General features: G+C 35.9%; 1 protein-coding gene across 4 annotated transcripts in view; it reads left to right on the top strand.

Annotated features, from left to right (window-relative positions):
* Positions 1 to 16688, top strand: part of LOC121320842 (general vesicular transport factor p115-like) — a 39767-nt gene that overhangs the window by 6005 nt on the left and 17074 nt on the right. The window contains exons 3-16 of one of the 4 annotated variants that reach the window (XM_041259565.1): positions 1068 to 1132; positions 2831 to 2907; positions 3389 to 3400; positions 4116 to 4163; positions 4710 to 4810; positions 5553 to 5655; positions 6058 to 6113; positions 6271 to 6391; positions 6826 to 7004; positions 7332 to 7472; positions 12192 to 12280; positions 12698 to 12852; positions 13265 to 13470; positions 15201 to 15221. In XM_041259565.1, coding sequence (XP_041115499.1) covers positions 1068 to 1132; positions 2831 to 2907; positions 3389 to 3400; positions 4116 to 4163; positions 4710 to 4810; positions 5553 to 5655; positions 6058 to 6113; positions 6271 to 6391; positions 6826 to 7004; positions 7332 to 7472; positions 12192 to 12280; positions 12698 to 12852; positions 13265 to 13470; positions 15201 to 15221 — 1374 coding nt within the window. Of the gene's footprint in view, positions 1 to 1067; positions 1133 to 2830; positions 2908 to 3388; positions 3401 to 4055; positions 4164 to 4709; positions 4811 to 5552; positions 5656 to 6057; positions 6114 to 6270; positions 6392 to 6825; positions 7005 to 7331; positions 7473 to 12191; positions 12281 to 12697; positions 12853 to 13264; positions 13471 to 15200; positions 15222 to 16688 lie in introns of all 4 variants that reach the window. The other 3 variants (XM_041259547.1, XM_041259573.1, XM_041259555.1) reach the window with 3 other exon arrangements.

The following is a 16688-nucleotide window of genomic DNA, read 5'->3' as shown; positions in this document are numbered from 1 at the left end:
ATTAACTGACTTTACAGGAGATTCCCAGGACAAAAGCAGGACAGATTGTATGTGGTAAGTGTAGTGCCCAGTTTCACTTTGCTGACTACAACAACCCAAAAAGCGGTTGCTAACAAATTGATTTATGTTCCTCAATCTTTTATATTAATAGTTTTCATATTTTTGAGGGGTTCCTTATTTTTTTTTTTACACATTTACTTTTTCCACAAGTCACAAGCTTTCAAGTTGTACAAACAGCTATAGTAACATTCTAATAAGGCAGCTCACTAGACCTCAGACACATTTAGTTAAGTTACTTTCAGAGCAATAACTCAGAATAAGATTGCTGTCTAAGAATGACAGCAGTGTCTTCATGTCTGACCATTTCTCAATTTTTCAAATATATATATTTTTTTGCATGTCTAAGTTTTCTTGCATTTGTGATTGTGTATTTGATATGGTGCTATAGTAGAATGCCTGACATTTTAGTTAGCTGATTCGAAACAGCTGAGAAGCACCACTCCTCAAGTGCTATGGAAGTTTTAGAAATACTTTTTTGAGCCTGTTGGATTTAATCTCTTATATACTTAGGCTGTCCAGAATAAACACAAATACTTTATTGCTGTGCTGCTTATCTATCAAAAATATCTTTGCTGATAATAATAATAATAATAATAATAATAATAATAATAATAATAATAATAATAATAATAATAATAATAATTTCTTTGGATGGCAATTAATGCAACATTAGCCAATTTAGGATACTTTCAAATATACAGATCTCAGATCTTCATGGTTTAAAAATGCAAAGACTGCTTACCAATTTTACAGAATGAATTGTGCGCACCTTCAAATGCCTTTAAGAAAGCAAAGTTAATTTTGTTTTCATGAAGGCAATTTGTATATCCTGGCAGTCCTCAGAGCCACTTTTTTTCATGATGAACCATCTCCTTGCTACCATGTCAAATTGGAAAATCTTTCTCCCAAACTGTCATGAAATGCTCAGTCTCTTAGACTTCCTAAAGTAGATAAAACTTGTCTTACAAAATGTTATTATTAAATTCATAAAATTGTATTTTCTGCAGAAATATCGTTTGGAAGTTGCCAGTCAGGCCATGAGTCATCTAATTCATATACTGCAGACAGACAGGTAAGGAAAAAAGTTTTTGCCTAGAGCAGGACATCCCTACTCTGGTCCTGGGGACCCTGTGTGTCTTCTGGTTTTCACTACAACTGAGCTCTCAATTACTTAACTAGACCCTTAATTGAACTAGTAATTTGCTTAATTAGACATTTTTAATTGTTCTCAGCTCCTAGAAAGTTGCAGAGTTCAAGTTACTTATAAAATGTTATAGCTAACTTGAAATCCTGGACTGGAATGGATTTAAAGAAACATAAGTAAAGCCCAGCATACATGAAAAAACATGCTTCCAGGGTTCTGCTTAGAGAAACATTTAAGCATTTAGCCAATCAGGAGAGACTCCGTGAACATGAGTCATTGATCATGTGACTGCGCAAGATCGTGACTTCTGCAGAAGATGACATGGTTTGGAATCCGGCTACAATCAGTTGTTTTATTGATATGCACGCTGACGCATTGTAGTGTCAATTTGGGTTATTGGTGGTCCTTAGCAACTCCTCAAAAGTGCCTGGATCCATACAAACAAAATCACGTTAACTTAAGCGTAGCTCATTTAAAAGATTGTGGTCAGCTTCTCACGATTTAGGACCCACTCCCTTGTCCACATGACTCTTTTCCTGTGCTCTCCCTTCTTTTACAAAGTGTTAGCGCAATTATAAGTGCAGCACTATTTATAAGTAGGGGTCTATGTAATTTGCGATTTTGTGGAAATCGTAAAATTGAGGGGTCAATATGAAATTCATCCCTTTTAGGGGCCAATACCGGAATACTACAGAGAGAAAACAAAAGAAACCTATTTTAAATGAACTACTGCACACCGCAAGCGACTCAAACAATGTAGCTTAATTCTGTAGATAGGCTTTTTTTTTTAATTCCTTTGCCATCCTGTGTGCATTGCACTTAGGCAACAAAAAAAAAATACGCCCTTCGACAAGTACCATTAAAAAGAATACTTACTGTTCACATGACAGCAGTGTTTTAAACAGCCTACCAGTGCGTCTGTACTGGCTTTTCTGTGACCTGCACAGTAGGAAGTGGGACAAAGTCAGTGTTGCACTGTTATTTTGATTAGGTTGCTAAAATCTAGTTTTCAGCATTTTAGGTAAAATACCTAAAATGGATGACAAAGCAAAAAAAAAAAAGCAAAGTATATTTCGGCTGAGGATTGTGTCAACTAATTTCCCCAAAGTTCTTGTAATGTGACTTTGGAGAAAATACGATTGATCTCTGTTTAGCTACAGACTCTACTTCGGTTTATTTAATGTTTAAACAGATCCACGAAATCCTAATTTTATTCCATAACCTACCCGTGAAAAATATATAAATTCTCTGTGATTTAAGTAGGCCCCTACTTATAAGGCATTCCTCCATTCTTGGAGCATGTAGCTGGAATGATCACTTGCTGCTTGAAAAAGTTTCCCGATTTTTTGAAGAAACATGTTTCCTTATGTGTGCTGGGCTTTAGGACCACTGGGTTAGATCCTTAAAATACACATCGTCTTTTAGTTCACAAAGCTTTACTTCTACTAACTCATTCAGGGCAGATGCACATTGTTCTATGTAATAAAAAAAAAAAAAAAAGTTTGATACTAATGTGAAGTCCATTTTCTGCAGGTCAGTCAGCCACTGCTCTGTAGATTTACTGCTGTTGTTTTATAATGATGTCGAAAGAAGACAATGAATATTTTTTCTGTCCCTCAATTGTAGCTCAGACTCTGAAATAATTGGCTATACCTTGGACACTCTGTATAACATCTTCTCAAATGATGAAGAAGAGGAACAAGGTATTTGCATTTCTCTGTTTTATACATTAAATCACTTAAATTGTTGCACAATAGCATTGATTATTGGTTGACTCTCTAATGTAATTTGTAAAAGTGTACATTTTCAATAATGATCAGAAACAGGAAAATATAAATTGTTTAAAAAATGATGTACTTCTGAAAATCTTAATTGATGTTAATTAATCCATCTATATCCAGTTTGGTACTTCTAACATATGCCATTAAAATGACATAAGAATCACAGGAAAACTTTTACAAATTACTTTTTACAAATTAAAAAAAAAAAAAAAAACATTTTTGATATTTTGAGGGATTTCAAATTTTCACAGGAAGTTGCAATATATAATTTGCTCCTAATTTTCAGAAATGATGTGCAAGCTAAGCTACGAAATCTGTTAACCCATTTAATTTGATGTGTTTAGTTGATTTTTATGACCAATTATGCAATGCTCTTTCTTCTCTTCCATGTATAATTTTGCAGATGAATCTGAAGGTAAAACATTTACTTGTGCATGATTCTTTATAACCACAGTTTTTTGCCTAGTTGTAATTTTTTTAAATACAAACACTTGTCATAAATTGTACACACTGGGGAGAGTACTTATGACAGACTTTATTTTAATGTTTTTCAGTTTGTCACTTTTTAAATTTTTTTGGCCAAGCATATTTTCCTTTATCTATTATTAGTCTATGTTATAGGCACCTTTATATATTACTTCTACTAAGAATTGTAAGTGTCCTGTTTTGTTTATGAATAGAATCACTTGTTTTTACCACAAAGTATTTACCTATTCAATAAGTCATAGCAAGCCTGTCATGATAATTCAGATATTAGGCTGTTTAAAATGCTTTTCAGGAAGATTTGGAGGTTATCTGGTTGGGAGTGCAGTAGCGTGGTAATGTATGCTTGAAAAAACAGAACATTACATGTATGCATGTACACACTTGACCTTTTCCAGTTGAAGGTAACACATGTTTAGCTTCTAAAGTTATATTATTTCAAATAAGATTAAAAAAAAATGTCCTTTTTTGGACTGACGTTGAGGGGTATTTGGAAGACTGAACTCTCTTCTTTAGTGCTGAAAGACCCAGTTTCATTGAGACCTGGGTTTAGCAGTTTCAGCTTGATTCAGGTGTCACCCACACAGAGTCCAGTCATGGATCAGAAGAGATCCATCCTGGACTGAACTTTCATCTCATCCTGACAGATGGTGGACCTTCTAGCTCTGGAAAGCAAAGCAGTAAACCTGCACATGGTCAGTAGATTGAAAGAGGGTTTCAGTCTCCTAGTACTCTCTGTCCTTTAACTCTTCAAAAACTAAATTTAACACTACTTTTTAAATTTGATATTGGCTGGCTGATTAAAAACTAAACACATTTGCACTGAGTGATTTGGTTGTTATTTTGCCTCCACTGTTTTGAAAACATTAAACAAACTGATTCAAAATATTAACAGTCTGGGTTTAAAATAAAAAAAAATCTAACAGATTTTTGGTTGCATTAAAACAAAGTTATACAAATGGTAAAGAGTTACAGTCAGTTCTGTCAGGCACACCCTAAATTCTTTATTTTAATCACTCCACATTAAAACATGAGTGTGTACAATTCAAAACTAATCACCCTTTATGATGCAGTGCAGAATCTTTTCAGCTGTTGCTCCTTACAAACTAACTCTGTCTGTTTGATTTCTGTTCTGTGGTCTTCCTTTAAGTGTTTCAAACACTTTTTTAGGTATGCTTCTCATTTACTTCAGGTTTGTAATGACTTTTTGCTGTTTTTTTTTTTTTTTGTTGTTTTTTCAGACGAGAATGGACAGAAGCAAGCTGATGACCTGGGTTGTCAGTTTACAGAGATTTTTATTAAAGAACCAGAAAATGTAACCCTTCTGTTGAGTCTATTAGAGGTGAGTCTTAATACCATTCGTTTTCATGCACATCTGTCAGAACCCACAGGTGGTTTTTTATCTTCGTATAACCCCACTAGCAGGCACTTCAATATTTGGGGTCACACTAAATTTAAAACTGCGAGTTGGATTTTTTTGGATCTGGCATCCAATGACACACAAAGTTTTAATCTAAATTTTAACATGATTCTTTAGGTTTTTTTTTCCTGATGGGCATACTTATTCATTTTTTCTTTTATAGCTCTTGAATAATTTTATATCTAAGAAATAGAACTTGCATGCGCTAATAAATTTCCTTAAAAAAAAAAAAAAATATATATATATATATATACACACACACACACACACACACACACACACACACACACACACATATATATATATATACATATATATATATATATATATATATAATTTTACCAATCATGTCTTAGTAAACACAACATTAACCATATTCTGGAAGATGTAGACAAACAAATGCTACAGGCAGGTGCTGCAGTTTTTTTATTATTTATTTTTTAGTAGTAGTAGCACAAATGCTTTGCTTGTGTCATTTAAGGTGAAGTTCAGCACACACTTGATTCATTAAAAAGGACCGGATTCTGTAGCAAATAAACTAATGTGAAGTGCCATGGCATTGCATCAATTATTATTATAAATCGCCTCATCCGAAATACTTTGGAGATTTACTTCCACCCTGAAGTAAGAGTAAACATTCACAAAGTGAATATTTTCATTTCAGGAGTTTGATTTCCATGTGCGTTGGCCAGGAGTGAAACTTCTCACAGCTCTCTTAAAGAACCAGTGTTCTCAGGTCCAGGCAGTCATTCTTGTAAGCCCAATGGGTAAGTAACATACCTAATTTAAAATGGTGCACTTGATATGCAATCGTTTGTTTTACCTCAATTCTGTTAATTGTTTTCACGCATTGAAATGGTTTATTTTATTTTTATGTTAGTCATTGAGGCACTACAAAAGTGTAAAATTATGAAATGTTATTTTTTATGTCTGTTATGTAACCAACCAAGTATGATATGCTTTGGGGAAAAAAAACAAAAAAAAAACACATTGGAATGCTCTGAATTTTAAGATACCTTTTCTTTAACTTGGAGGTTTTTTTAGTATGTAAATAACAAGATATTCTTGCATTCCATAGTCACTAAAACAAAGCAACAAATGCCTTTATTAGATACCATTATTGCAGCTGGAACTTTACCCATTCATGGATCTCCGTTCTCCTCCTACAGGTGTGTCGAGGTTGATGGATTTGTTAGCAGACACCAGAGAAGTTATCCGTAATGATGTAAGTGTTTATAAAACAATGGTGGTACACACTGTGCCAACAGTTCAAAGTGCTGAAAAAAAAATATATATACCTAATTCAATTTTTTAGTAGCATTCTGTTACATTAAAGAAACAATAAGTAATTGCATTACTACTGTTTTTTTTTTTCTCCCTAGGGACTGCTGCTGTTGCAGCATCTGACTAAATGCAATGCAGCCATTCAGAAAATAGTAGCTTTTGAAAATGCATTTGAGCGACTGTTGGATATCATTACGGAAGAGGGGAATAGTGATGGAGGTGAGCAGACCCTCATGAGATGAGGTAGAGGGACAGATGTTTACCTAGTGTGGGGCCATTTTTACAAGTCATATTTTCCCAGTGATAAGAAAATAAAACTGTGGGGCTCCAAACTGGTAATTCATGAGGTTACTTAAAAGCTCCTTCACACACTCATGTTGTTTCTTGCTACTCTGACATGTTTTCACTTTTACAAAAGGGGGTAGGAAACCTTGGCACTCCCAGTCCACTCTATTGCAGGACTTTGATCCTTAAATGTTTAAAATGCCATGCTGAATATAAATTAAAACTTTAATGGCTTTAATGGTTGCCTACTCTGCAATAGGCGAAAACTGTTTTGACTTGATATTTTAAGTGTCTCGCACTTTGCCACAGTGGACTAATGTCGAGTTAATATTGTATTTAAGTTCCAAGCTTTTTTACTTTGTCTATAGGCATTGTTGTTGAGGACTGTCTTCTTCTGTTATTGAATCTACTGAAGAACAACAGTTCTAATCAGAACTTCTTCAAGGAGGGCTCCTACATACAGCGTATGAAGCCCTGGTTTGAAGTAGGAGATGAAAACCTCGGCTGGTCGGCACAGAAAGTGACCAATCTCCATCTGATGTTGCAGGTAAATGATTGATTAATTGATTATTGTAACATAATCTGGTTCAAATTATAATGTAGAACGGAATGGTTTACTTCGTAAATTTAACCTAGATTGTTTTTTTTTGTTTTGTTTTTTTAAAAAAAGCTGCATTGCCATCTAGTGGATGATACATAACACTGCATATTTTTGCCTCTGAATTATGAAGTAATTATTTAATAAAGTAAAATAAACTAAAGTATGAATTGAACAGTATAAACAAAAAACAAAACATTAATACAAATATATAGGCAGGAAACATTGTGTGAGGATGAAGATTCACAACAACTTCCATCGCTGTGCCTTTTTTAGCTTGTTCGAGTGATGGTTTCACCAGTTAACCCTCCTGGTGCTACAAGCAGCTGTCAAAAGTCGATGTATCATTGTGGCCTTTTGCAGCAGCTCTGTACCATTCTGATGGCCACTGGTGTACCAGCTGACATTCTTACTGAGGTAGGAGAGATTTTTTTTTTTATTATTGTCTGCAGTATATGTTTATATTAATTTTAGGTCCCAAACCTAGTGCAGTCAACATGCCCATGCTTTTGTTTTGGAATGTGAACTAAAAACTTTACTGCACCAGTCCTTCATTTGCTTCAGCCACGGAAAGCTGACAGATTCATTGGTGAATAATGATATCTCGAGTAGAAACGGGACAATACAAATGATGATTTAAATGAGTAATTTGTGAATGAGTGTATTGGCAAGACTAATCACTCATGTATTTTTTAGGTACTCCTAATTATTTTGTTAGTAGTATTTTATTTTTTAACTCATTCAGTCCTAGATTTAAAATGTTATGGTTACTGCAGATACCATTTCAATGGGCTTCCTGGTAAACAATTATAATAGTGTATAACGGTGCAGAAATTTACCTACAGTATATCTAAAGAAACATTCATATAAACCACGAACAGAAAAGTTGCTGAGCACAGGTGGCGTTTTCCAGGGCTGCCTGAAGTGGATAAATTCACAACTAACTTTTAAGGTAAACCTGAAAATATTATAAAAAAAAAAAAAAAAAAAAAAAAAAAACTATTAAAAAGAGCTGTGCACACATGATTATCCCTCATTTATCATTGAAACTTTTAGAAATAGAAGAGACACCAGCTCAAATAAAATAGTCCATGGAGGGGGTTTCCGAGTGGCGCATCCAGTAAAAGTGCTCTGTGCAGCTGTGCCCTATAGCCTGGAGATCGCAAGTTTGAATCCAAGCTATGTCATTCCCGGCCATGACCGGGAATTTCTAGGGGGTGGCGCACAATCGGCCGAGTGGGAGGGAGAGCTAGGTTGGCCAGGGTGTCCTCAGCTCAACGTATACCAGCGTCCCCTGTGGTCTGGCAAGGCGCCTGTAAGCGCTTGAGCTGAGTCTAAAAATAATTGGACACAACTAAATTGGGGAGAAAATAATAAAAATAATAATTGGCTAAATTTAAAAAATAAAAATAAAAATAGTCCATGGATACTGTATGGCACGGGTAATCAATAGGCGGCCCGTAGGCCAAATCTGGACCACCAGACACTTTTCAACGTACCGCGGAATCTTTTTATTTACTTATTATTATTATCATCATTATTGTAATTTTTTAAATTATTATTTTTACCATGTCATTCCCTCATAATGCGATCTCAGATACAGCATACTGTTAATTTGAGCTATTGTCAGTTTCCACTAATAAAAAAACGAACAAGTTACTTTTTTTATTATTATTACACTTTCCACTGTACGCTCATATGCACTGTTGAACGCTGTAGTCCTGCCTCCAGCGCTTTCAATGTCAACAGTTAACCGCAGTGTGTCTAAACATGGCAGCAAAAAAAAGGAAAGTTGACACCGAAAATCGTTCATTTACAGAAGAGTGGACAAACACTTATTGTTTTATTTTGCCACAGTGACCAAATGCTCAACCAGTATATTTAATATGCACAGAAGCTGTTGCTGTTATGAAAAGTGGGAACATCAAACGGCACTATGAAATTAAGCACATGGGTTTTGACCACAAATATCCACTGGGCTCCCATTTAAGGTCAGACAAGATCGCTTCATTAAAAGATGGATATTGTCATAGCACAAATATTATTTCATAGGCTACTTGTTCTCAGGAAAAGGCAACTGAAGCTTCACTGAGGTGTGTGTGGGTTATGGCAAAACACAGGAAACCTTTTACAGATGCAGACATTATTAAGCAATGTGTGGTTACTACAGCTGAAACCCTTTTCGCAGAGAAGTTCTTGAAGCCTTCACACAACTACAGGTCTCAGATACAACAGCTACTAGATGTGCTGAGCTAATGGCCCAAGACGTTTTTAAGCAGTTAAGTGAGAAACTGAAAATGGGAACATTTTCCGTGGCATTGGATTAATCCTGTGATGTTAGGGACACAGCTCAGCTAGTGCTGTGTTCATTTTTTGATGGAGAGAAATTTGTGGAGGATTTGTTGTCGCTTATACCGCATAACAATCGAACGACGGGTGAGGATTTGTTTAATTCTATTCAAACTTTTTTTTTTTTGTCTAAGGAAGGCTTTGACTCTGATTGTGTCTATTACAACAGATGGCGCTCCTGCCATGATCGGTACTCACCGGGGGCTTGTGAAACGTCTGCAAGACCTGAACCCCAATTTCCTATCACTGTGCAATCCACCAAACTTTGTGCAAAGCTTAGCGATGGCTATTCTAATGTAATGTCAATGGTGATAAAATTTGTCAATTTCCTTCAGCACTGCAACACAGGCAGTTCAAAAGCTTTCTTTCTGAAGTATCTGCCGATTATGATGACCTGTTGGTCCATAATGAAATCCGCTGGCTGAGCAGAGGGCAAGTACTAAGGTGGCTGTGGGAAATTTGAGTTCATGTGGAAGAATATGAACATACAATTCCAGGGAAAAAGGCAGAAGAGCTACACTTTTGAGAGATGTCGCAAGCATTTCAACTTAAAGTTACAAGGGCAAAATCGCAATGCGGTGGATCTCCATAGCAGTGCCACTTCATTTAAAAACAAACCTAGTCTCTTCAAAAGTGATTTGGAAACTGGAGCGATGCTCCATTTCCCAACGCTGATAAGCTGCCGGGACACTACAGATGTGAATCAGATGGTGTCAGCTGTGGGCAGGCTTCTTCAAAAGTGTCCTTTCCAGATGTTGAAAAAGCAAAACTACAGCTGGAGCTTATTGATTTACAAGCGGATGAAGTGCTTAATGTACTTTATGTACTTTCGCAAAGTCTCAGATTTAATTGCATCTTAATTTTTTAAATTTTTTTAATGGACTAAAAATCTAAACAGTGGTGTATATTACTAATTCACAGCATTGTATGTGTTTGTTGAACAGGGGCAATTGCAGCATGAAAAAATGTTTCTCTGGAGTCCAGACCTTGACTATACCTTGACCAAGAAATTTGGACCTTGACAAAAAATTATTGACTACCACTGCTTTATGGCTACTGCTCCTAGCAGTATTATACACCAGTTACTGTAGTTACTACCTCAGTTAATAGTAAAACATAATTTACAAATACTTTGCACCATAAGGCAAGTACAGTGAAATGCCACCTATAAAACATTAACACTAATGTATACTATACAGGAAGTCGGAATCTATGTCTTATTACTTGGTATAAATAATTTAAGTAATTCTAGAGACCTGTTTTGCTATCTGTCAATGCATTTTTGTCATTTTTTGTCAAACAAAAACACCAGTTCAGTCATTTAAAATTTCTCTGAGGGCTTTCTAGTTTTTGTTTTCTTTTTCAATATTTTTTGTCGTCTATACAAAACGGACTGAAATCAAAATGTCTACCGTACCATGAGTGCAGTGAGACGGCTTGTTAGGGCAATGCCAGATTTATGCACTTGATGGTAAAACGTTTTTCATTCATGTCCCTGTAACAGAGACGGCTTTGTGGGGGACGTCAGACCGGAAATGCCGGACATACAGTACTGGGGTTGAATGCGCTGCTGCCCAAATTGTAATAATAAATAAAAGATTTAAACAAAACACTTTTACACAAAACAAATAGACAAAGCAAACACAGAACAAAACAAGTATCGTGCTGGTGAAAACCAGCATGGCTAGCAATATCTTTTTATATGATTCTTTTTATCTCGCGACTCGCGTTTCTCACTTCGCCTCTGAACACACTAACCTTGTTCAGCCAAAGCTGCAGGTTTTTGTACTTACAGTACAGGTGTGAATACACTCGGGTAGCTGCATTTGAACAAAAAAAAAGTGCTTAAAAATGTTTTTCTATTTTTTTTTTTTTTTTTTTGTATATGATTTATCCCAGCGTTTTGTTACAAGTATCTGGGAGATCCTGTTGTTCATGATTATTAGGCTGTTATCTTGTTTATATTAATTGATGACATGGTTGAATTGATGGTATGGAAATGTGCTGTTCTCCTCCTAATGGTGCCATTTAAAACAAGGCAGAAATAATATTAATTTATGTGTTAGAAGTCTGTGTATATGTGTATAATGTATGTAAAATGTGGTCCTACTTGGGAATGTTTGTTATAATAGAGTTGCACTATAAATAAAAAAGTAAATAGCCAACCAAAAACTTCCTTTAAGATATACAGAGAGGACTACAATTTAAATGGAGAGATCTACTTTCCATTGCCTATAAGTATCATCTTTTAAAATCAGGCTTTCAGTGAAAAAATAATGGATATTAAACATAAAAAACTATGTTTTACTTGATGGACAATTCCAAAAAAGACAGGAAATTGTCAGGTAAGGCCGCCACTGCGGAATTAGCCCCTAAGGAGGTGAATTTTGTAGTGACCCTTCAATTTCCCGATTTTTGTGAACTCCACAAAATCGTGAATTTGGTAGATTCCCATTTATTCGCTCCTGTTTTGACGGCTATACCCCTCATGGGCCGGATTGGTGGGCCCGAGGGTGTTTACTAGAACAGTGATTTTCTTTCATCAAGCTAAAAAAGGTAAAATAATTAAAAGAATACGGTATGTATTTCTCAGGTTAAATACAGCTATACTCTCTTACATGCCTTAAGAGACTCAGAGTTGGGGAGGTAAAAAACATAATTCCTCCCCCCGGTCCCTGTGGTGCTGCAGCCAATAATTTAATGTTTTTTCTAGACTTAACAGCAAAAAAATAAAAATAAAAACAAATAAATTCTTTAATATGATTTGTTTTGTTTTTTCCCTTGCAGACAATTAACACAGTGTCTGAGGTCATCCGAGGCTCCCAGGTGAACCAGGACTACTTTGCTTCAGTAAACGCCCCTTCCAACCCGCCACGGTGAGGCTTTGCTTTATGTATTTGGAAATAAAACTGTGCTCTGTGTTTGATTCATTTACAAACAAATGCATGCTCGCACACTCGTGTGCACCAGACAGAAGCTACAATTTGAAACACTGTGTTAATCCAGCGTTTCGTTTTCATAATGTCAGGTGTGACTAGGGTGATTTGCATATTCTTTTAAAAACCATTATATCCTATAATCGCATTTCTTTTTTAAAGTCCTTATTTTAATGAGGCCACGGTCTCAATGGGTTTATTCCTAGTTAGAGAATGAATACAAAATGTTCTGACCTATTTTAGCTATTGTTTCTGTAAAACAACCAACTGCTATCACAGTAATTGTCAACATTTACCAGTACATTTTCTGAACTCTTGTATAACTTGCTGTTTTTTTTTTTTTTTTTTTTAAAACAGACCTGCTATAGTAGTTCTGTTAATGTCCATGGTGAATGAAAGACAGCCATTTGTTCTGCGCTGTGCTGTTCTCTACTGCTTCCAGTGCTTCCTGTACAAGAATCAAAAGGGACAGGGAGAGATTGTTGCAACTTTACTGCCATCAACTATAGATGGTACGTAACTGCTTTGAAAAATGTTAACAATCAGTTCTTTATTTGAAAAGTCTATTGTCCATCTCCTACTATCAGTTTATATAAAGTAGTTTCATAAGCAATCTTTTTTTTTTTTTTTTTGTAGCATATGGTGTTAGTACTAAATATTAATTTGAATGCAGGTGCCCTTAGAAGTTTATACTCATGTGGATCCAGAGCCCTTCAGTTTAACTCCATAGTAAGATAACCACCTACCTAATATCACAGAAAACATCTGTACCAGTCTCTCGCCACATGTTTAAAGCCCATTATTGGATTTTAATCTTTCAACTTTAAACTGAGGCAGTTAAATAAACTAAAGTTATTTTAAAATCATAAAGTATTCTATCAAATTAAAACTGAGCTTTTACCTTTTTGAATTCTTGTTTTCAAGCCAACTCTATATCTGCGGGCCAGCTGCTGTGTGGTGGCCTCTTTTCCACCGATTCGGTGTCTAACTGGTGTGCGGCTGTGGCTCTGGCCCATGCTCTGCAAGACAACATGACACAGAAAGAACAGCTGCTGAGGGTACAGCTAGCAACAAGCCTGGGCAACCCTCCAGTCTCCCTACTGCAGCAGTGTACCAACATTCTCTCGCAGGTATGTGGCTGAGAAAACGTAGTAGTTACCTGAATATACAGAAATGCAGACATACAAACAGTACTTTTTCAGAGTAATACAATTAATTATCTTTGCAGGCAGTTAACTTGCAGTTAAGTTGCATTTCTGCCACTACACGGCTTGCTGGGTTAAAACCTGTATTTAATACTTTTTTTTTTTTTTTCACCCCCCAACCCCTGTATTAGACAAGAAAGTCTTGTGTGTTTTCAGTGGGTGGGGAGGCACATTTTATTCACACAAAGTGTGTAACACCCTCAAAAGCTGAATGATCTAAAAAGTGTGTCAAGTAAAAGTCTGGAGAAAGTTGGTTAAGAAAAAAAATTATTTCTATAGTGAGCTAATTCTTGGCAGACTGTAAATTGAAGAGCCAGCCGCATTTTGTTAAAACTTGCATCAGATCCTGATGTCTGCCCTTCTGCCTCAAGGCTGAATGCTGCTTTTAATTCTAGCACAACCACCACCCTAGGCTCCCTGAGTGAGGCATCCGGTAAAGGCGCTCCGCATGGAGTGCAGGATGCGCCCTATAGCCTGGACGTCGGTGGTTCGAGTCCAGGCTATTCCAGGGGGGAGGCGCGCTGCTCGGGGTGGTGAGGGATTAGGTCGGCCAGGGTGTCCTTGGCTCACCGCACACCAGTGACCCCTGTAGTCTAACCAGAGCTTTGGAGGACAGCGTGTGTTTGTCTTCGCCATCCCGAGTCAGCACGGGGGTGGTAGCAGTGAGCTGAGCCTAAAAATAATTGGATAGTCTAAATTGGGAGAAAATAATAAAATAATTGGCGACTACTAATTTAAAAAAACAAAAAAACAAAACAAAAAAACAGGGTCATTAGTCATTTATCAAAACAGTTATTATGGTTTAAGCTTCAGGTTTAGCAACCAGACATCCAATGTGAGAGGTCAATCATCAGTCATGTCTTTTCTACCCGCCTCTTCTGTAGTGTCTCAGCTCTATCTGTTTTCTGTGCTTTTGTCAATTGTTCAGCCAGGAAGAGATCCACTGAGTTGTAATACCTTGTTGCAAGATATATCCAGGGGTAATGACATGGTTTTCAGAAAGGAGCAAAATAGAATAACACAAATGTTTGGAAAGTAGACTGTCATTAAGAATGTATTCCTCTGAAGTTGAACCTTGTTCAGAGCTGTGATTTAAAATGTAGTAAGAACCATATTAAAGCTTTACAGAAAAAAGGTGTTTACAAGACTTTTACCCTCAAACTTACGTATTGTGTATAAAGGGGGGTTCAGAGCAGACTGCAGTATTCCCTAGATCCAAGATATGACTACAGCACAAAGAGTTGTGTACTGTTCAGCATGTTTCATGGAAACTTTTCACATCAGCCATTTGCAAACTTAGAAGTCATGGCTGTACATCAGTATTGAAGTATCAGTAGTAGATTGTCCCATGCAGTACACCAAACTGGATATGAATACAAATGAAACAAGATTTTGAATATGTTATATATATATATATATATATATATATATATATATATATATATATATATATATATATATATATATAAAATATATATATATTATATATATATATATATATAGATTAGCTAGATAGATACTTGCTGTCTTTGCATGAGCTTAAATTAGTTGACAGATAGCAATGAATAAATACATTTCAATTAAAATAAATACATACAATGCAATGGTTTTGTACACCATTGTGAATTTCAAACTTTTTGCTATATAATTTACAGGGAAATAAGATCAACCGGAGGGTAAGTAATTGTTTGGACAGCACAGTGAGCGTTCGCTTGCCATCAGCAGACTGCTCTTTTTGTTTTGGTTCTGGCTTCTTTGTGGTTTTGTGTCCACTGATTGCACTCATGTTTATTTTTTTTTTAATTTTTACTCACCGGTCAGTTTCAACTCTAACCTGATCTGTTCTGTGGGCTTATCTTCAATGGGATAACAAGGCAAACTGGTTTCATTCCTTAAACATTGGGTAGTGGGAGAGGAATCTGAATACTCCTGCTTGCCATCGGGTGGCACTTTGTTATTGTAAAATGTTTTGAGAGGGCATAAAGTTAAGGTCACGAAGGGCAAGGCAATGTTGCCTTCGTTGGGCGTGAAGATTCAGGGGCACCAAGGCAGTTCTAGGGGACAAAAAGGCAAAACATAAATCCAACCCAAGGGCACCAAAGTGATTTCATACTCATTCATGAAACAACAAAAAAGAAATACAGAGAGCCTGTTATGTTGATGCAATTTTAATTCAAACAAACACAAATCCGTGTTTTCTGAGTGACTCGCACACTCATTTTTTCAAAAATAAAATATAGATTACTTTTCCATTGTAGAAATAAAATGGCATAAAAAAATCAAATTTAAAAAGAACAAACTTTCATAATAAAAAAATGCAAAGGGTAGTTTGGCAAAAAAAAAAAAAAAAAAAGAGTATTCGGGTATTTGTTTCACTAAACTCGGTCACGCACCACTGACTAATACATAGATTAGACTGGAGGCTTAGATACAGCATTCGTGATCCAACAGAACAAATAAGCAGTGTCAGTGAAGGGAAAGTTAAAGACTTTTTCAGTCAAACTGGCTGAAGATTTACCGATGGCTGGAGTTTAATAAGGGTAGTGGTCAAACGAATTGTTCGGTCTGCAGTGTCTGCGCAACTGTAGCTTGGTAACCAGTTACAAAACCTGTACAAACAATGCTGTTGTTTACATTTACAGGTTATGTAACGGGTTACAAGTTTACATTTGAGAGACTATATAGTTTCACATTTATTTATTTATTTTTTTATTTATTCTTTTTTTTTAAATAACAGAAACAAAGCAAAACAAAAAATAAACTATTTACAACATTTCCAATGCATGCATATTAAAATAATAATAAAGTAACTAAGAAAAAGTTACTACAATGTTGTTATCTAAAAATAAAATTATATACTAAAAATAGAAGCTAGTATGATGGTAATGGAAAGGAAGCCCATGTCATTTAAACATCAGCATAGGAGTCAACATTCAATAGAAATACAGACGGATTTTTTATTATCTGAACCTCCTTCAGCTCAGTAATAGTTTAAGCTACACTGTCCCACAACGCAGCCACAATCGGACATTCCCAAAACATGTGTAGGTATGAGCCCACTGCACCAATTTGACAAACTGCACAGAGCGGACTAGGGGACCTTTTCATTTTAAAAAGTATGTATGGAGTAGCATATGCTTTAT

The sequence above is a fragment of the Polyodon spathula genome, chromosome 1 (genome assembly GCF_017654505.1).
Source record: "Polyodon spathula isolate WHYD16114869_AA chromosome 1, ASM1765450v1, whole genome shotgun sequence".
NCBI lineage: Eukaryota > Metazoa > Chordata > Actinopteri > Acipenseriformes > Polyodontidae > Polyodon > Polyodon spathula.
This window is presented reverse-complemented; position numbering and strand designations above follow the sequence as displayed.